The sequence below is a fragment of the Electrophorus electricus genome, chromosome 25 (genome assembly GCF_013358815.1).
Source record: "Electrophorus electricus isolate fEleEle1 chromosome 25, fEleEle1.pri, whole genome shotgun sequence".
In the NCBI taxonomy this organism is placed as follows: Eukaryota; Metazoa; Chordata; class Actinopteri; order Gymnotiformes; family Gymnotidae; genus Electrophorus; species Electrophorus electricus.
In genome coordinates, this window is record NC_049559.1 from 9,506,000 (window position 1) to 9,526,546 (window position 20,547).

The 20,547-nt window shown below is 46.7% G+C and overlaps 1 protein-coding gene across 17 annotated transcripts in view; it reads left to right on the top strand.

Moving 5' to 3' along the window:
- Positions 1-20,547, top strand: part of caska (calcium/calmodulin-dependent serine protein kinase a) — a 102,454-nt gene that overhangs the window by 45,055 nt on the left and 36,852 nt on the right. For 16 of the 17 annotated variants that reach the window (XM_027005229.2, XM_027005238.2, XM_027005227.2 and 13 more), the window contains exons 3-5: positions 12,254-12,359; positions 15,130-15,207; positions 16,152-16,224. In XM_027005229.2, the coding sequence (XP_026861030.2) occupies positions 12,254-12,359; positions 15,130-15,207; positions 16,152-16,224 (257 nt within the window). Of the gene's footprint in view, positions 1-12,253; positions 12,360-15,129; positions 15,208-16,151; positions 16,225-20,547 lie in introns of those variants that run through there. The other variant, XM_027005240.2, reaches the window with a different exon arrangement.

Consider the following 20,547-nt stretch of genomic DNA (forward strand, 5'->3'; position numbering starts at 1 on the left):
ACATGTATCCCCGTGCGGTGTAAGCTGCCGGTGGCTGGACTGTATCAGAGTGCTCAGTCCTTTGTTACGGCGTTACAGGCTGTCTGTGTATTTAAATCTCACATTCCTACAGGTGGTCTTCCTCGTTGTGAGCATTCCGAGGCGGGTCCCTGGGTCTGCTTCACTGGAGGGCGGGGCCGTGGCCGGGTTATTTTCCCTCTGCTTAGTCACAGAGGCTACGGGCTGCTCCTGCTGGTATCCTCACCGTCTCCAGGGCTGAGTGAAGCATTCAGAACCTTCTGATCCCTCCCCTGCGGCCCGGCTCCGCCGCGCCACACAGACACAGAGCCCCTTTCATGCTCCTAACCTCTCCCTGGCCCCCAGCGTTCGCCATGCGCTTCTGCGTGCCGCGCGGGATTACGCCCGGAGCGCCGCTCGGGTCACAGTGCAGCCGCACTGGCCTCACAGACCCAGAAGGACACAGGGACATACAGCTGTGTAGGGCAAACCTCTGTCCCTGTTTAGCAGAATAGTCGCCCATGAAAGATCTTAGCTAAGTGCCCAGATCCTCACTGCCACAGAGGTTCAGATGTGTTCTTTCGCTGTAACATGTGCTTTTCAAAGTCGTTCTGTTCACAGGATTTTCTACAGAGAGGAATCCTTCCAAAGAGAAGGAGATAAATTTGTTATTATAACTGAAAGATTCAAAGACTCGTTCGTGTTTGTTCAAATGTAAGGGCATAGCTGAATCAAAGCGTTTACATTTACTGCACTTAGCAGAGCCTCTGATCCAGAGTGATTTAACATCTCGACCTGGATAACCATGCACACGCTCACTGAGAAAAGAACCCGTGACTTCGGAGCTGATAGAACATCGCTCCCCACAAGACTACACTGCACAAAGCCATGAAAGAGTATTACGTTTTTGTGTTTTTTGCTTTTTTCTGCCATTGATGCTTGATAATTCCTGGGTCTTTCATCTGCTCGAAAGCAGACCACCCTGGGTAGCTCCATCTGACCTGCACGTCTCTTGTGACGGTGCTTCCTCCACATGCTCGTACACTTCGTGCGTATCCGTATCCATGCATATTTCACGACTTCCTGCTGCGTTGTGCCGGTGTTAAAGTTTGAACAGGCGCACACGGCTTAAATATTTAACCTTCATCATCCTTCCCCTGTAGCTGTCTCGCTCTCTTCTGTCTTTGCCGTTGTTTCCATCGGTCTTCGTTAGCAGGCGGTCTGAATCGTTCGGAATTATTAGCGGCAGTGGCTTTGTCTGTTTGGTGGGGCTAAGACACTCTGTGTGCCACTAACCTCACTAAGGGGGCCTCAGAAGTGCTGCATGCACCGAGTGAGCTCCCAGGAGCCCGCGAGAACGCGTTTATAAGCGTGCGTGCATAGCTGCCCCCTAGACTGAGAGACTCTTTTTGTACGTTTACTTCGATAGTGAATCCATCCTATTTGTTGTGCATCCACCACTGCAGTGATTTCTGTTGAATGGAGCTTTTATTGCAATGCTTGATGGAGGCTCTTCAGGCCCCCAGCGAGCAGGAGGGCCCTCCTCTGGATTCAAGCCTGGCTCGGGCAGCTGGATCAGCTCGTCCGCCTGCATCCTGCAGAAGTGGAAGCGTTCCGGCGGAGAGGTTTTTTCGTCGTGGCTGTAATCCTAGGTGGAGTTCAACACGCCAGCGCAGACGAGTGCGAGCACGGGGGTGAGAAACACGCCAGGAAGCTCAAATTCAGCGAAGTGAAGTGAAACCGAGCCCCTGCCGCGTAACCAGAGCAAGCAGTGGCTGTTTTGCCACTGTTCTCACTTCTCCACCGCATGCCTGCGCAAGGGTTGGCCATCTCTTCACCTGACCTCCGGGAAACAGCCCCCTTCCCACACGGTGACGAAGCTTCTCACAGCAGGCCAGCTTCCCCCTGAGCTTCCGGTCACAAGCACCAGGCAACAGTCCTGCCTGTCGATCCACCACCCTGCGCCCTACCTGGTCGTGCTTGACACCACTTACAAATCTGATCCTCCATGCTTTAATTGACAAAACAAGTTTTAACAGCAAGGTCTTTCTGCTCCAAATTTTTCAAATACGCAGAGAGTGGAGTTAAAGCGCAGAATCCATAGCCTGGGCCCTTGCGCTACATTCATCAGGGCAAATTGACAGAAAATGTCTGCTGAAATGTAGCATTCTTCATCAGGAAAGAGCTGGTTTCTTTCTTTACACATAAGCGCTGCACTCGCTGTTCCCAGAATAATGTTTTCACCCTCAGCTTGTATGTTATCTGTGACGCTGCTGTATGTAGTCTGCACCTCCCTTTACACATATGCCATCTTCAGATTTCATACTGGCTCACGTTGAGTAATATACCAGATGCCAGGCGTGTTTTCCAGTCGTCCTGTGGGTTGAACAGTGAGTATGTGCTGTGAGCGGCGGGTGCCTCCGCGTGCAGCCCAGAGAGAGAGCTGTTAGCAGAGCGTCAGGCCTTGCTGTTATATGCCTGTGAGCCCAGCAGAGCTGCACCCTGCTTCCCCAGTCCAGCGCATGAACGCTGCAGTGCCTCTGGTGCTGTCAGAAGAGACTGGGCTGCCACTGCGCAGTCTGGGCTTTTGGCTGGTGCTCCGCAGAGGAACCCGTTCAGACCCAGCAGGTATTCAGCATCGTGCTGAGCTCCGAATTGCACTCATCTCTGGTTCCAAATATCTCCCAGCACACAGAACCGCTGGTTCCAGATATCTCCCAGCACACAGAACCGCTGGTTCCAAATATCTCCCAGCACACAGAACCGCTACCTAGAAAGACACAGTGTCAGCACGCGTGGCGCCACTTGTTGTGTGCAAGTGAGAAGGAGCCACATGTCAGCCTGCGGTCAGCCGATCTTGTGCTCCTCTCCGGATCCGCGAGTAGCGCAAGTGCGTCGGCACGCCGCTCTAGATCGGCACTTCACGTCTCAGGTCAGACAGCTGTCGGCTGAGCACGGCAAAGTCCTCTTTCAAAAAAGTGGATCTTCTTTCCCCGAACGGAAAGTCGGTGAGCTGACTTCCCTTTCGCTCTGTGTCCCTTATCATTCCACTTCCCCTGTCACAGCAGAGGCCATCGCACTGCGGTTATGTGACGTAAACGACTCTCTCGTGCGTACCGAAAGTCATAGACATGCACTCACCAGCCCGGAGTAAACCTGTGGGCCCCGCTCCAGCACTGCAGGCCAGCCTCTCTGCCCAAGGGCTGCTGGTTAAGGCTTCATCTGCTCCCTGAACAGAGGCGGCTCCCGAGCCCCAGAGTTCACAACCCACAGTCTGCAGAACTGTGTGTCCCCTCCTACAGCTCGGAGGAGCTGGACATTGCGGTCATGTAGAACTTAAGACTAATTACGTAGCAAACCACGAAATGTAATAAAAGTATGCGCTTGATAAAAAGGTACTAAAACACAATAATATAGTAATTTGCCTAATAACATAATATCCTTTTGCCAGTTATTGAGAATGATTAACCATTTACAAGTTAATCATTTGTAATACCATATAACATTATTGGGAATTTATGTACTGGTGACACTTTATTTTGAATGGTAATTTCTAGATTAATCTGATTAAACAGACTTGAAACGATTAAACAGACTCGTAATGAAAGATTAAACAGACTTGTAATGAAAATAACATATCAATTATGTAGCAATAATGAGGCATCTGAATGCATTCAGTAGATTAGCCAGAGATTAAGTGTTCTCATTAACTGTGTAAATAAGATCTGTCTATAATCTGCTGATATAAATATATAAATATCAATAGTACATCTTCAAGATATTTACTTTAGTGTATTCAGACGCTTCACGTATATATGTTGTTGATACGTTAGTCACAGTCGATCTGTCACGATGTCTGCTGCCCTGTTCTCTTCTCTGCGTTGTTTTCGGTTGCAATGCTGCGTGTGTGTTTGTCTTTTGTGTTTATCCACACCCTTGTGTTCATGATGGCCTCACTAAGTGTGACCCTCGTCTTTACCTGTTCACCTCACCCACAGCTCATCAAGGCTATGCTTTAAAGAACTCCGAATCCTTACATGCACATCTGATACATGTGTACACACCTTGGATTAAAGCCTTGTATTCCTAATAGTATATCTCTTGCATTCCCAGTTGCATTCCCAGTTTTGACCTTGTTTATGCTCGTCCCGTCACGGATTCTTGTCTCTATAGTCTTGCTCTGATTGCTGCCTCCAAACTGCTCTGATTCCTTCATGACAATGTTACAGGTACTCTGTGGAGAACAGATGAATCCTCTACAACACTCAAAATAAAGCATTAACCAAAAATTATGAATATAATAACTTAGGAAAAAATATGCGTTATTGGTAAAAACGCTTTTGTTAAGGGAAGCAATTTTATTATATTTCTGGGGGTTACTACAGTACTGGTGAATTATTACAATATTGGCTTCTACAAGGTGAACTGCGCTATGAGCTGGGAACTGCTAACCACATTAGCAGAACATGCTGGTTGAGGTTTGCTGAAGGCAGAGCTGCAGTTCTGTCAGCTGCTTCCTTACCGCGATTCCTGAATTTGTAGGCGTGTTCATTTCAACTGCACATCGCCTGCTAACGGGCTGAGTCACTCTGGCGGTAGCTGCTATCTGAGGAGAAGGCCGGAGCCTGGATGTGTTGCTGATAGCATCGTCTGCAGGTGAAGCAGCACGGAGCCCAAGACTCCAGTCATATTGCCACCAGAAGAAACGAAGTATGCATGTGGTCATATTTGACGTGGGATTTTCATTACAGTTCTCCTGCGTTTGGGGTCTTCCTTTTGCCCACGTGAACTTCTTTCACACAGATCACCTCTCCTTTTCTGCACTCCTGAAGACTACGGTTTCTTGATTTTTGGGTACCTTTGCTCCTCCTCAACATGCCGTTGTGTGGGAAACCCACCGGGTTAGAGTAGCTACAAAGGGACGTCATGTCATGGCTGGATGAGACCCACACCCACACGTTGCCACTGGTTTTAAACGGCCCGTGTGGGCTCCGTGCCATGGCCCTGAACGGCTGACCCTCGTCGTCACAGGGGCAGCTGGGCCGTCGTCTGTAAGCTCTGAGGTGGGTTCTGGATCTGTCCCCAACCCGGACTCCTGCTGAGCTCCCAGCTGTCCGCTGGCTCTGTTCCACTCCCTCGCTCACGGTGCTCTGTGCTCGTGGCTGGGGAGTGTGTGTGTGTGTGGGGGAGTGTGTGTGTGTGGGGGAGTGTGTGTGTGTGTGGGGGGGAGTGTGTGTGTGTGTGTGGGGGGGAGTGTGTGTGTGTGTGGGGGGGGGAGTGTGTGTGTGTGTGGGGGGGGGAGTGTGTGTGGGGGGGAGTGTGTGTGTGGGGGGGGAGTGTGTGTGGGGGGGGAGTGTGTGTGTGTGTGTGTGTGGGGGTGGGAGTGTGTGTGTGTCTGTGTGGGAGTGTATGTGTGTGGGGGAGTGTGTGGGAGTGTGTGTGTGTTGGGGGAGTGTGTGTGGGTGTGTGTGTGTGTGGGGGAGTGTGTGTGTGTGTGTGGGGGAGTGTGTGTGTGTGTGTGGGGGAGTGTGTGTGTGTGGGGGAGTGTGTGTGTGTGGGGGAGTGTGTGTGTGTGGGGGTGTGAGTGTGTGTGTGTGTGTGTGTGTGGGGGTGGGAGTGTGTGTGTGTGGGGGGTGGGAGTGTGTGTGTGTGGGGGAGTGTGTGTGTGTGGGGGAGTGTGTGTGTGTGTGTGTGGGGGAGTGTGTGTCTGTGGGGGAGTGTGTGTGTGTGTTGGGGGAGTGTGTGTGTGGGGGTATGAGTGTGTGTGTGTGGGGGAGTGTGTGTGTGTGGGGGAGTGTGTGTGTGTGTGTGTGGGGGAGTGTGTGTGTGTGGGGGAGTGTGTGTGTGTGTGTTGGGGGAGTGTGTGTGTGGGGGTATGAGTGTGTGTGTGTGGGGGAGTGTGTGTGTGGGGGAGTGTGTGTGTGTGTGGGGGAGTGTGTGTGTGTGGGGGAGTGTGTGTTGGGGGTGTGAGTGTGTGTGTGTGTGTGTGTGTGTTGGGGGAGTGTGTGTGTGTGTGTGTGTGTGTGTGTGTGTGGGGTCTTACTCTTGCTGCCTCTCTACCTGGCCACAGCCTTCTCCTCTCCTTCATTTCTCCTGCTTGGCACTCATGATTATACCCAGTGTGATGGAGCCATGTCTACTCTAAATGCCAATGAATATTTTAAATATTTACAATTTAATATTCAATATTTTAAAAATATCAGTTGTATTGGTGGGGTGTGTGTGTGTGTGTGTGTGTGTGTGTGTGTGTGTGTGTGTGAGAGAGAGAACCCTCAGGGGGTTCCTTACATTTAATGACTCCTGGCAGGAGATCACACAGTCCCAGAAAGCTTGTCTAGGCTCTGAAACCTTCTCCCATCTCCTGCAGTTTTCTGGAGTTGGCCGCTGGCTTCTACCTTCCCCTTTATGTTCAGCTCTGGTCTGGCTGTAAACGAGCGGCACAGAAAAGGACAGACAGAGAGAGAGAGAGAGAATTAGACTGCTCCGTCTGTCCTCGTTGTGACTTCCTTTTCAGCCAGACGTTTACTGATCTGCCTCGGATGTCCCTTCTGTACGTCTCGTTTCCACCCCCCTAAACGAGAGCGAAGGGCCGCACACGCCAGTGTGCTGTAGCACGAAAACTCTGAAGTGTGCCCGTGCACGCATACCAACACGCACTCCTTCTCCACCATGGTCAGCTTGGCTAAGCTGTTTTGCAGTGGTCCCAGGAGAAAAGACTGGCTCTGAGCTGAGACACTCATCGGAAAGATGAGGTGTGTGTGTGTGTGTGTGTGTGTGTGTGTGTGTGTAAGGTCTGGCTGTATTGACTATATCTGACTATATTGATAGGTTGGAAGCAAGGCAGAGCCTCTCTGAGCATATAATCAAGCTGTATGTACAGAAATATGACAGACTAACACAGGGGATAAGGAGTAGGGTGAAGAAAAAAGACAAATACATTTAACAGTGCTCCCAGTTCTCCTCCAGCATTTTTCCATTTTTCACAAATACATTTAACAGTGCTCCCAGTTCTCCTACAGCATTTTTCCATTTTTCAGAAGTGACATGTGTGTGCGTGTGTCATTCCCATGGGTCCTCCTTTATCTCTGCATACTTAACCCTAGATGGAAGTTGACTCTTCCTGCTGCTCCGCACGCCTCTCTGACTGCAGCAATGCAGAGGGAATTATTCCAGCTTAATGCACTTAGGAGAGCACGGACGAACCCGTTTTAACACAGACATCACACACAGCTGCACTGCATAGTCCTCAAAAGTCCTAGCCTTGTTTTTAACTGTGCTGTGAGTGGTCTAAACGATCACAGGCCTGTCACACGAGTATGTAATCACACGTACATAATTTTAGTTAAAACCAAGCAGGCTGGTCTCTAACTACAGGCTCACTAATATGGCTTAATACTGTATATCTGCGGTGCAGTATGTAGCTGCATAAGTGAAGTAGAATATTTTGCTGTGGTTCAGTTCTGTGTCCTGTAAACCCAGGACACAGATGCAGGTTGCCATCCTTTAGCGAGCACTGCTACTCTCCAGTACAGAGAGAACATGCAAGGCTTGAGTGCCGTCCTGAACACACCCAGAAGGTTTGGCCTTTAGAGCCGATATGGTTTCCTTTTGGCCTTTACTTGGAGGGTGTGTGCCATAGCTGTGAAATAGTTCAGTTCACGTGGGTTCAACGCCACACTGTGTTTATACCCCACGTGACCCATGTGAACTGTGCTGTGTTTATACTCCACACGACCCACGTGAAATGTGCTGTGTTTATACTCCACGTGAACTGTGCTGTGTTTATACTCCACATGACCCACGTGAACTGTGCTGTGTTTATACTCCACATGACCCACGTGAACTGTGCTGTGTTTATACTCCACATGACCCATGTTATGAAGTGAAGTACTAAACTCTGAGGTGCATCCTGGATGCCATAATGATGCCACCTCTGGCCTTCCAGTAGTTCTATGATGATTTCTCAGAAGTATTAAATATTGCAAGCCACACCTCCCTCTCTCTCTCTCTCTCTCTCTCTCTCTCTCTCTCCTTCCCCTTCTTCTCTTTCATGCAAATGTGATGTTCACCCCCCCACACACACACGTAAAGCAGGGCAGGACCATGGCCACAGCGGGAGGAGCACAGTGTGTGTTCATCTGTCAGAGAGGATAAGAGTGATCATTCAGGAGCTGGACGTGTGCCTTCGGCCTGTCCTCTCTATGCACTGAGCCAGCTGCTCATCGTCCAGCCCTTACTGTGATTGTGTGTGTTTCTACATTTTGAAGACAAAAATGTCCTGGCTATGGATGAAAAAATATTAGACAACAACCTATCAGCACCAGCAGAATGGCCCTGTGAAGCTAAAGGGATTTTTAATAAATCTACATGAAATTTTTCATTTGGTTGCTGACGTTAAGGTTAGATCTAGATTTAGATATGATTCAATGCGATAGTAAGCTATAAAAATACTCTGTGTGTGTGTGGTGAATGATCTGTGCTTGACAAATGGCTACATTTAAAGAGATTGCTGTACAATTTCCACTACACAATAGAGACAATATCCAAATCACGCAAAGAGGCCAGCAAAGTGTCTTAAAGGGCCCTATCATGGAAAACTGAATTTCCCCTGCTTAATTGAAATAAAGAATCTTGATGTATGTAAATATTGCTAAAACAATGTGTGTTCAACTGTGTTCACTCACCCTGTCTATACGATACATGTATGGAATGTAAGCTATAAAAATGGGCCATGTTGAACGGAGCTCATTTATTTTCTTTCTGACTTATAGGTGTGGAAATAGAAACAACCTGTTTAGGGAATAAATAGAGGTCAGAAAATGGCCGTTTAAAATGAATTCCGGCTGTTTTTGGAACATAAAGCCACATAAATGTTGTAAGTGGACACAAGGTCCATACTGGCACGTCTGTCCGCTCAGCAGCTGTGTTGGCAAAGCCTCCCAGTAGATATCTCAGCTCGTACGAGACCAGTCCTGCAACGGGAAGAGACGTATCTAATCAAAAGTGGTTGCTGTAGTATTGTTTCAAATGCATATTTTACCTCACTGAAAAAAAAAAGTTATAAAACTCCTGGTCTCTTTTGCTCTCGTAAGCATTACAAGCTTTGATGTCTTAGCCTGTGGCAAGTCTCCTCGTATTATAATGTCTCTGGTGGACACCAAAGACAACATGTAAAAGGAAAGAAAAACGTGGAAGACTGGTCCTTTGAGAGCCCCACCTCCTGAGAGAGGCTCTGTCCCGGCTCTGCCCTCTAGTAAGACGTGCCCCCAACAGGAGAGCAGCTTGTTGGGGGGTGGAGCTGAGGGTCATTGTAGCGACAGCGTTGCCACCGTGAGGCCACTGGCCGGGAGCCCCGTGGCAGCGCTGGATCGGGGCACAGCAGGGTGAGAATCGCGCACAGCTGTCCGGCGGGACGGACACCAGCCTGATACAGGCTTTCATCACAGCTATAGGAATCTGTTTAAACAGCACATTACAGGCTACTCTGCACCCACAGCCATTGATCTAGTCTGAACTTGGTGAGGGGATGAGCTTTAAATAAGGGGAAGAGTTGGAGGAGAGCATTAATCATAGGGCAAGTGTCTGTCTTTAATACCCTATCAATATCCAATCAGCAGACAGGTCGGATAGATGATCTCTTGCAGCCTTTTAAAACTCTGGGATTGGCTTGAAATATCCTGCTTGTTTTGTTTTTGTTTTAATGCATTCTGAATGCATTAGGCTTTAGTTCGTCAAACGTAGCGCACATCTTACAGTTCGTGCTCTCAAAAGGGTTAATTTCGTGGCCAGCACCTTGGAATGTTTTGGTGAAAGTTTTCACCAACATTATAAAAGAAAGAGCCCGTTTTTCATGAGTTCACATTCATGCTGCATACTCAGGTCTGATGCGCTTTATGCCGGTTAAATCAGCGCAGTAATCACCAGGTCGGATGATTTCTCCTCCATGGCTGCACTTTCAAAGCAGTCTTTCTTTTCCACTTTATAGGACGTCCTTGATCTGAAATGGCCACCATGGCCACATCTTAACGTACTGACCACCAAACTGTCCATTAACCCGTCACTCCTAATTTTCAAAAATTGCGTTCAAAATGGTCGCCTGTGAGAAAACAGAGTAATTTGTGTTTTGGCAAACCTGCTGTGTATTGTCAGACATATCATGAAGGGCTTTCCTCAACTCTGATAAAAGATGAAACTCGTCATCTTATAGGCTGCATGTTTCTCTAGCGCCGATACAGATGGTGATTTTTCACAAAGGCATTTTGAGAATTGTCATGATGCTTGCTTAATTTCATTGTCAGCGTTGGATTGCAAGGGATACATTCTGTTTCGTTGGCTGTTTTGATGGCTGGTAATTGCTTTGAGTAATGAAAATTTGGTAAAATTTGCTAAATTATTTCAGAAAAACTAATTACAAAACAGCTCAAACACATTGATGATGCGTTTAGATGATGTGTTTACAGTGTGTATGCATGTGTGTGCGTAAGGTTGGGCAGGCAGGCAGACGGGTGGGTGCGTGTGTGTGTGTGTGTGTGTGTGTGTACACATACGCATGGCTGTAACCCTATAGGCGAGTGTGTGTAGACATTATACGTTGCCTTAATCAGATTTTTAAAGCCGCTTCTGAAACAGCACTTCAGTGCTTTAGTTGAAAGTAAGTTAATGATTTTCACAATGGGTCTGTTTTTTTTGTTAGTTTTTTTCTTCTTCAAGTGTTTCCAAGTCATGGCTCTGATTTCCCACGGCTGACAGTTCTGCTGAACAGCGGTGTTCTTCCCTACCACTTTGACTAATCATGACTAATCCAATGCGTTGTCTCTGCGCCGCTGACGTTACCCTGACATTGAGGTCAAAGGCAAAACATGCGCTCGCTCATTCGCTGAACGAGTCCAGCCAATGGTTCTTTCGATCTGTGTGCGCCGTGTAACAGTCCATATTTAGTCCGCTTCACAGTTCACTAAAAGCTTTCACTTTTTTGTTTGTTTGAGTGAGTCCGTGCAGGGGCCGCCCCTCTCCTGTGTAAACAGCAGCTTGCGAGCACAAACATGGCTATCTTTGTTCACCTCATCGCTTTGCATCTGTGAGGGGCGGTGGTGCACGGCCTCCGCCCGCTCTGCGGGAGCAGGGGTGGTGGCGGAGGTGGAACTATGGGAAGGACAGTGGAGCGCTGTGCTAATAGGACCCATGTGGTACGCCTCAGACTGAACACACACATTGCCTTACAATACTTCAGATTCTGGAAGTTGGTGTCAATAAGCATGAAATGTATTGTGGAAAAAGTGCATAAGTTGTGGTCCAGTGAGTGTGGGTGTCTTGCAAAACTGAAGTGGTGTGGTACTGAGGTCTGTGGTGCGATACAGTAGTCTATAGTATGCCAGGGTTACTCTGGTTTATGTACAGTAGAATTTTGTGCAGTGAATGGCCTAACCAGATCTATACAGTGTGGGTGTGGGTGTGGGTGTATGCTCTAAGGTTGCATAACAAGGCTACAGATACTATATATTATCATGTTCTGCAATTGCAATATGCTATGCAATGTATTAAAACACACTACTGGGGCCTTGGCCTGTCATGGTTAAAGATTGCCTGCATCATTTTGACTGAAATTATTTACTCTTGTTGGAGTGCATAAATATCTTGATTCTTTAAAACACCCACAGAATGTCTAAGGTTGATCAGAATGCTTTCAGCATATGTTTTAAAAGATCTTATTTGTTAGGGCACTTGTTTCTATAGTGCAGGCAATCAGTATTGCGAAGGCCAGTATTGCGATAATGATACACAAGCGATACACACACCCGTGCAGTAGGGATAATGTATATGTTCATATCTGTCTTTGAGCTACATCTATATCCCGTTGACTGAAGTGAAATAGCGTCATCGCTACATTTAAGCGAACGATTGTGTGGCTCTGCCTGCACTCTAGCACCATGGCGTGTCCCCTAGCCGCTCATCCGTCACTCTCCACCTCTCCTCTCCTCTCCTCTCCAGCTCCTCAACAGCCTCCTCACATGAGCAGCTGTGTCTCCTGGGAACGAATGGTGTGTGTTTCCAAGCCTGGATGATGCTCTTCTCCACAGGCCTGGGGATTAAGGGAGCTCACTGGGTGGGGCAGTACTGACTCATCTCATCGTTTTTTGGATCGTAGTCTAGCGCTCTGCTTCTGTCATGCCATCTACTCAAGAAAAGTTCAATAATAAACAGTCTGTAATTTTCTTTCCCTACATCTCTCTCTCTCTCTCTCTCTCTCTCCCCCCAGATCTGAAGAGGGAGGCCAGCATATGTCACATGCTCAAGCACCCCCACATTGTGGAGTTGCTGGAGACCTACAGTTCTGATGGGATGCTCTACATGGTCTTTGAGTTGTAAGTGACCTGTTTCAAAGCCCTTCTACTCTGCTTCACACTTTCTGTGGGGCTTTGTTCACAGCGCTTGGTCCTCGTGGGATATGTTAATCCGCGCAAAATCAGAGCCGCACCAGTGACGCCCATTAGGCAAGAATACACTGTGCGCACATGGAGATTTGGCCCCTACTTCTCGCTTTCACATTTCTGGGCCGAATAGGCAGATTTGTTTAAACCATGTGGGTGGGTGGGTGTAAGTCAGTGGTGAGTTAGTAAGACGGAGAGCTTTCGGGGAAGTGACTTTCATATGTCTGATGAACAGGCTAATTCACTCATGCACAGCTCAACCACAGGCGGGCCCCAATTTGCCTTTTATGCAATTTGCTGTTTAGTTGAGCGAGTTCTAATAATTGATGTGACATTTTAAAACAGGATTTCTCCCCCCTCACAGAAACGTAACAGTAAGGCCAGACTTCAGGCCTGTTAACAGCTGACGTCAGGGCATTCGTCTTGAATCGTTTTAATTGGCTTGTGTTGATTTGCATTAATTGCTCACTCTCCACGGCACACCTTTTTTTCACTCAGCCATTCTTTCCCCTTGTTTGACTACTGATACAGTGGTCATGGTAACAACAATATCTGCCTGCTCGTGACCTGTTTTGATAAACCACGAATAAATACGCTTCGTGGGAATATTAATCATTCGGTCCCACTGCCCTCTTCGTTTCCAGAAAGGCGTCGTGTTTTCCGTTTAGTTTGGGCCCTGTCCAGCAGCGTCTCTATGCGCGCTGCAGATGGTTAGCGAAAGACCCGCTCGCGCTTCCCGAGGCTAAATTTAGTCCACTTAGCGCACCGTTACCGGGCCGGCACGCGCTGGGAGAGCGAGCACGGGCGTGCGGAGAACAGCGGCCGTTAATAACGAGTCTTCCCTATCTCGCGGGTCGTCTGCCCGCGCGCGCCGCCCTACCCTTCGTTCGTCGTCGTTGTCATCGTCATCACCACCACGCGTCCCACCGGCAGCCGGCTGGGAGCAGGCAGGTGGAGGGCGAAGGGTCACGAGAACCAGGCAGGATTAAAGGGAAAATCAGAGGAGCGCGCTTGGGAACCCCTGCTCAACCTGGCCGGACTCAGGCATGCCATCTAGAGGCAAAGCCTGGCCAGTGGTGGATTTGCGCACAATTCCTCAGCAAAAGGAGTATTTGGGAAAGCTTTCGTGTTTAGTTCGCCGCGTCCCCCGGAGCCCCAACCTTACCCCTGGCATGGCTAGCTTTTTAATGCATGGCAGTTACACGGCCAGCTAACATTCCGTTTGCTAGATCTGGAGAGCATGTTAAAGTCACTGTAGCTATTACAATTCCAGCCTCTTTTAATTGGACGCTTGGATGTTTTGCATAGACAGCAGAGAAATTGCATATTAAGGGAACTGATTATTTCTGTGTATCCTTAAATTTTGCAGACTGGTGAGTGGGGGGGTCTAAAGCAGGGGTTTGGGGGGCTGTGTGCACCTCTGACTGGCGTTTACATGGACCTGTCTGGGCCACACCCGCAGGCCTCGGGGGAATTGCATGCAACCAGGAAGATGCAGGCCGTTCAAAATTGGAGAGCTTTATTAATACGTCGGATGCCTGAGAGTGCAAAAGCACTTTACATATGAGACTTTGTTGATGCATTCCAAAATATTTTCAGCACTCCTGATTATTAAAAATACTTCAGCACTCCTGATTATATCGGTGCAACTAAGGTGAGCACGTAGACTGAGATGAGATGAGATCTTCACTGTCACTGTACAAGTACAATGAGAGGTGGTTTGGAGCAAGCCTGTGGATGCCTAACTAGGGGAAAGCTACAAAAGTATACAATACAAACACACTTATGGACTATAAGATATAAAAATAATGTAGCTAAGTAAATGCACGCAGAATGAAAAGGAGATATTACACAGGGCACGTTATTGCACTTGAAGGGCTGTTGTAATGAAGAAATTAAATGATTGCATTGGAGGTTATCTGTGGAAAAGGGAACCGTCACAGTGTTGAGATTAATGCAACTGAGAGTGGGTTAGATAATAGGAAATACAATACAGTCAGTAACGTTGTAAGCGTGCGGCACATAGGTCAGTATATAATAAATATAAACCAAAAATAAACCAAACGTGAACTTGTATGTGTAGGTGTGGTCATGTGGCTGAGGTTCTGTGCAGTTATAATTGTGGTGCACTTATGTAAACTAAGGTTAGCGTGTGAGACTGAATTGCACTCTGTTAGCACACTGAGTCAGTCTCAGCACCTCCAAGAGTATCAGTGAATTTCTTGCAGTTCCTGTTTTTCATCCATTATGCTCAGTATTGGAATTCCCACATGCCTGCCCTCCTCCTTCCTGTTTGGGAAGTGCTTCGGCATTTTTTTGGAGCGAGGCCGTCTTTATTAATCCAAGTATAGAGCTTCCTGCCGTAGCTTGCCAGCCGCGGCAGCTCACTTGCAGCGGGATGGGAGCGCGGCACCAAGTCTTATCTGGAGAGCCGCAGCTGCGCGTTTCTGTGGAGTGTCTGCTCTGGAGAGCAGAGCTGAGGAAGTTTGCCTGTTAGACATCCTGAGTTGGCAAAATCCATTTCCGTGACACCCCCCACCCGCGTGAATGGGGGAAAAAAAAACTAATAAATGAATAAACAAATGAAAAATTAATAAAATAGTAGTAGACTAGTAATTATACATTTAGGAAAACAGGGGCACTCAATTTTGATATCCTTGCGAGAGGCTGTACATGTTTTGATAAATTTGTCCTTTTCCCTCAGTATGGATGGAGCAGACCTCTGTTTTGAGATCGTCAAGAGGGCAGATGCTGGCTTTGTCTACAGCGAGGCCGTAGCCAGGTGAGCAGGTTCATACCGTCAGCGCAAGCCAAACCACTGCCAGTAAAATTTAAGAAGAGTGGTTCTTGTTTTTGTTGGGAAGGTTTGTGTTGTAGCATTCTTCTGGGAAACGTTGCTTTCAGTTTGAGACTATGAGAGTATTGATTTATGTGGCGTTATACTTCCTGATATTGCTCACACACCTTTCCGACAGATGCACTTCCCCAGAATCCCTGCACGTTATACTGTGTACTGTGGTACAATTGAAAGTATTTGATCTCACCCAGACACACCTCTAGAGTATCCAGCGTGCTCCTGTAGGCCAGCTTGTAGGATTGTCATACCTTGTGTGTCATTTCTCAAGAGTTCTTTAATACATTTGTTCTGATACTGTCACCTGCAGCCAAGTACACACTGAGCCACTCAGCAAACCCTCCTCAGGGTGGTTATAACTCATAACACTTATGAACACACACATAACTCATGACACTTATGAGCCTACACAACTCATAACATTTTTGAACACACACATAACTCATGACACTTATGAGCACACACATAACTCATAACACTTATGAACACACATATCTCATACTTTGATTAAATTTAAAAAGGCCTTTATGACTGTGTTGATCATGTGATTGCATTTAGATTATTCCTAAATCGATTGGTAATGTCATTTGAGTAACAAGTAACCAGCGTGCTGGTCTGGAGAGCTCTGGACTGAATTTGAATTCCACAGCCCCACACATCTTGCGTTATGGAGCTGAGATTGACTCACAGTGACCTCTCAGGGACAGACAGAGAGACATCAGTGAAAAATGTACACGGATCCCCCGAGCCAGACGGACGGGTGTTGCTGTGTCGCCGTGCTGGTGGTATGGCACACGCGTATGGGGCCGTTACGCTCGGGGGGGGGACTCTTCCTCACGACACCCAATGTAGTTCTTTTCCCCTTTATCTAGTCACTACATGAGACAAATCCTTGAAGCGCTGCGGTATTGCCACGACAACAACGTCATTCATCGAGACGTGAAGGTAGGCTCAGTGTTGATTTGTTTCTTTTTGTTTCGTGGGCCCTGTAGATGCTTCCAGCCACACTGCGATGTTGTGTCTAAATTGCTTACTTGAGAACATGCTCTTTCATCTTGTGCATCTGGATTCCAAGCTTGATGAAGTTTCAGTATGTGTATCGCTGTGTATTTATTTATTTATATTTGGGGTGGGGGCGGCCGGGGGGGGTGGGATGCACCCTTTCGTTCTGTGAACTACACAGTTGATTGGCAGTATCTTACTGCTGTAATGTGCATGCGGGTTTGGAGCAGAACGCAATACGATTCTCTTTCATGGATGTATTTTTAGGATTAATGACTGTACAAATTCCACATCTTGTCTGCTGTGTGCGAGGTGAACCGAGGCACTGTTTTTGTAAAGAGGCGAAACAGGACAGAGCTTGCTGTCGTGTGGCTGCGATCTGCAAATATGTACGACAGAAACATGCACACACAGTGGAAGTGAATAACTTCTCTATTCATTAGATAAAAACAGCCTGCGATCACACTTACCATAGCATGATCTAAATAAGGTAGTGTAGTTCCTACACCAGCACCAAACATATATTTAAAAACAACTGAATTTTTCTATTGTTTTTAACAGTTGTCTTTTTTTTCTTAAACCATAGTTACTAGTTAGATGTGTCAAAATTATCACATGAATTATAATGAAGTATTTTTTTCAAAGCCTACATGTTGGAGAACCTTTTTAAACTAAAACAGGTGGACATTGTAACACTTTTTGTGCTGAATTCAAAAATGTTTTTAGAATTTTAAAAACTAGGCATGGTTTTTAAATGACAGAGCAATTAAAATTTGCGATATTTGTATATTACTTTTTCACAGCCAATGTTAATTCAAGTTAAATATGTATTAGCTTGCTTCTGTATGTCTGTGGTTTTCACCTGAAACATCCCTCTTCATTGTCCAAATGTAGGTCACCTGCATAAAGGGGATCTACGTTCCTTGGTGCCACTTTTCCATACTATATATAATATCGGATGTAATTTAAAAATAAAATAAAAAACTGATAGAGAAATTCTGAAAATATTTGGATTCAGTGTGCAAAAATACATGAGGTTGGAGGTATTTTTCTGAATGGGGTGAAGTCTTTGTTGACCACTGTTATGCTTTGCTAAACCCCGACTTATCAAAAATAATTATGGAGTTTCTGAATCAGAACCACAGTGGTGGAAGCCGGTTTTGTTGCCTCATGTTGGAGTGTGCCCCCTCGGGGCAGGGGAGCGGTCTGAGGCAGCCCGCAGTCCTGGTCTGGAGGCAGTCACTGCAAGACTGGTTAATAGATTTGACTTTCTCAATCGAGTTTCTTTTCTTCAGAAGAACAGCTCAACTTGTGCTGTTGTCCAGAAACTCAGCACAGTGAAATGGATGAAAATGTCAAGACACATTTTGTTTGAGTCACGGATTTGGAAATGATGGGTAGTCATTATGTTGGAATGCCGAGACATTTTCACCTGACACGTTTACACCTCGGACTTGCTGACTCTCGCCATTTTTCTTTCGTGTAACCCTGCACTCCTGAGAACACCTAAATTTCCCTTGAGGATGTGGGAGTTTAGAGGCTTTCGCTCCTTCCGTACAAGGCTCTTTTCCGATGGTAGCCGCTTCGGATCGAACCGAGCTGGCCTGGGCCCAGCCCTCTTGGGGACGGTTCGGTTCATGGAGTACAGCGTGTGTTTCATGTGCTACACCATCTTGTTTGCTTGGGCCCACCGGGGATGTAAAATGATCAGCCAATAAATAGTAATATTACATCGCTTTTTTAAATATAACTGCTGAATTACATTTGTAAAGCAGCCATTCAGTTGAAAATTAGATCAGGACCTTAGGTGTTTGGAAGCCTTTCACAATGTAGACTGGTGCATTAATCTTATGTCTTCATTCAGCCATTATTTCCGGTGAATGTTTTCAACTCATGACCTGGTGCTTTCACTTCTTTTCTAGGTATCAGATGGGTCATTCTGTATAGTACACCAGAGAGGAATGCAGAACTAGAAAACTAGTACCCCACACACACACACACACACACACACACACACACACTGTGGCGTGAGAGCAGAGGGGAGAAAGACGAAAAGCGCTTTGAGCAAGGAAACGCGCAGCTGTCCAGGCCGGCGTGTGTACACGCAGTGGTGCGAGTTGGAGATGTGGAAGCCATGCTAGCCGGATAACCCTGGAGCGTAGGCACACAGCTAACTCGCGAAGAGAACACGGCGAGTTTATCTCTACAGCATAAGCAAGTCTGGAGCTAAATTCAGATATCGGCATTAGTCATTCATTTCGTGCCACTCTTTGAATACAGAGGAGAGTCAAGCATGGTTGACTGGAGGCAGCAGGAATTTGAATGTTGTTCTGCTTGAAATAATGATATGGAGAGCAACATATCTGTGAAATTTGCATTACTGTATAAACCTGCATTACCTTTTTTTGCGCATATTCTGATTAGACTGAATAGCACACTGTTGTTATGTTCAGAAAATATCCTGTCTCTGATATTTTTAATGGACACAGGCATAAAAGAGAAGTGTGTTTGACTTCTCTCAGTTCTAATCGGTCAGAGTGCGATTGTGTTGGATTGTGTGCTAAAGCATAGAAGCCCCAGGCAGAACTTCCCTTCAAGACTGGAATTCCTATGTAAATGTGTGTGGTGTGGTAAGTGGTTGAGGTCATTAGCAGTGTTACTGGAGACAACAGGGAACTATACTGAGACAAGGAAACCAGCACTGAGGTGAGGTTATACACTGAAGAGTTTATCAGATGTTTGGCAGCTATTCCACTATGATTACAGATTCAGATCTAGTAAAGATGTGCAGAAAAGCTTTTTCAGGATTCTCTAGTTTCAGGCTGATGCAGAGAGCAACATAGCTGTTTCTGGAAAAGTCCTGACCTGGCATGAGGAGAGAAACACACCACACACACACCTGACACTAGGAGCGAAACACACCTGAGAAACACACCTGAGAAACATACCTGACACACACAGAGAAAGAGACCTGACAGAGATGTGACATGAGGAGAGAAACAGCCCAGTCGCTTCTCGTTCTCACTTCTCGATCTCACTTCTCGATCTCACTCCCTCTCTCCCACACATGCAGACTGATGTTGACTCATTCTGAAGAATGCATCGCCCTTCTCTGGTCTTCAGAATGTCTCACTGAGTCACCAAGAATGCTCCTGCAATAGAGCAAAGCCGTTTTGCACAGCTAGCTATTGCACGAGTTCCTCACAAAAGTACAGTGGTGTGAAAAGATCTTTGCCCCCTTCCTGATATCTTATTGTTTCAGATCTGCAAACAGATTTAAATATTAGACAAAGATTACACACATAAACACAAAATGCAGTTTTTAAAGAAGGTTTTTATTATTAAGGGGGAAAAAATTCCAAACTTACATGGCCCTGTGTGAAAAAGTGATTGCCCCCCCTGTTAAAACATGAATGAACTGTGGTTTATCTTTTGAGAGCTGAGTTCAGTTTCTCTAGCCACACCCAGGCCTGATTACTGCCACACCTGTTCTCAATCAAGAAATCACTTAAATAGGACCTGCCTGACAAAGTGAAGTAGACCAAAAGATCCTCAAAAGCTAGACAGCATGCTGCGATCCAAAGAAATTCAGGAACAAATGAGATGCAAAGTAAGTGAGATCTATCAGTCTGGAAAAGGTTATAAAGCCACTTCTAAGCTTTGGGACTCCAGCGAACCACAGAGAGAGCACATAACCACAAATGGGGAAAACGCGGAACAGTGGTGAACCTTCCCAGGAGTGGCCAGCGGACTAAAATTGCCCCAAAAGTGTAGCGATGACTCATCCAAGAGGTCACAAAAGACCCCACAACATCATCCAAAGAACTGCAGGCCTCACTTGCCTCAGTTAAGGTCAGAGTTCATGACTCCACCGTAAGAAAGAGACTGGGCAAAAATGGCCTGCATGGCAGAGTTCCAAGACAAAAACCACTGCGGAGCAAAAAGAACATAAAGGCTCATCTCAGTTTTGCCAGAAAACATCTTGATACCCAAGACTTTTGGGAAAATACTCTGTGGACTGACGAGACAAAAGTTGAACTTTTTGGAAGGTGCATGTCCCATTACATCTGGTGTAAAAGTAACAGCATTTCAGAAAAGGAACATCATACCAACAGTAAAATATGGTGGTGGTAGTGTGATGGTCTGGGGCTGTTTTGCTGCTTCAGGACCTGGAAGACTTGCTGTGGTAAATGGAACCATGAATTCTGCTGTCTACCAAAAAATCCTGAAGGAGAATGTCCGGCCATCTGTTCGTGACCTCAAGCT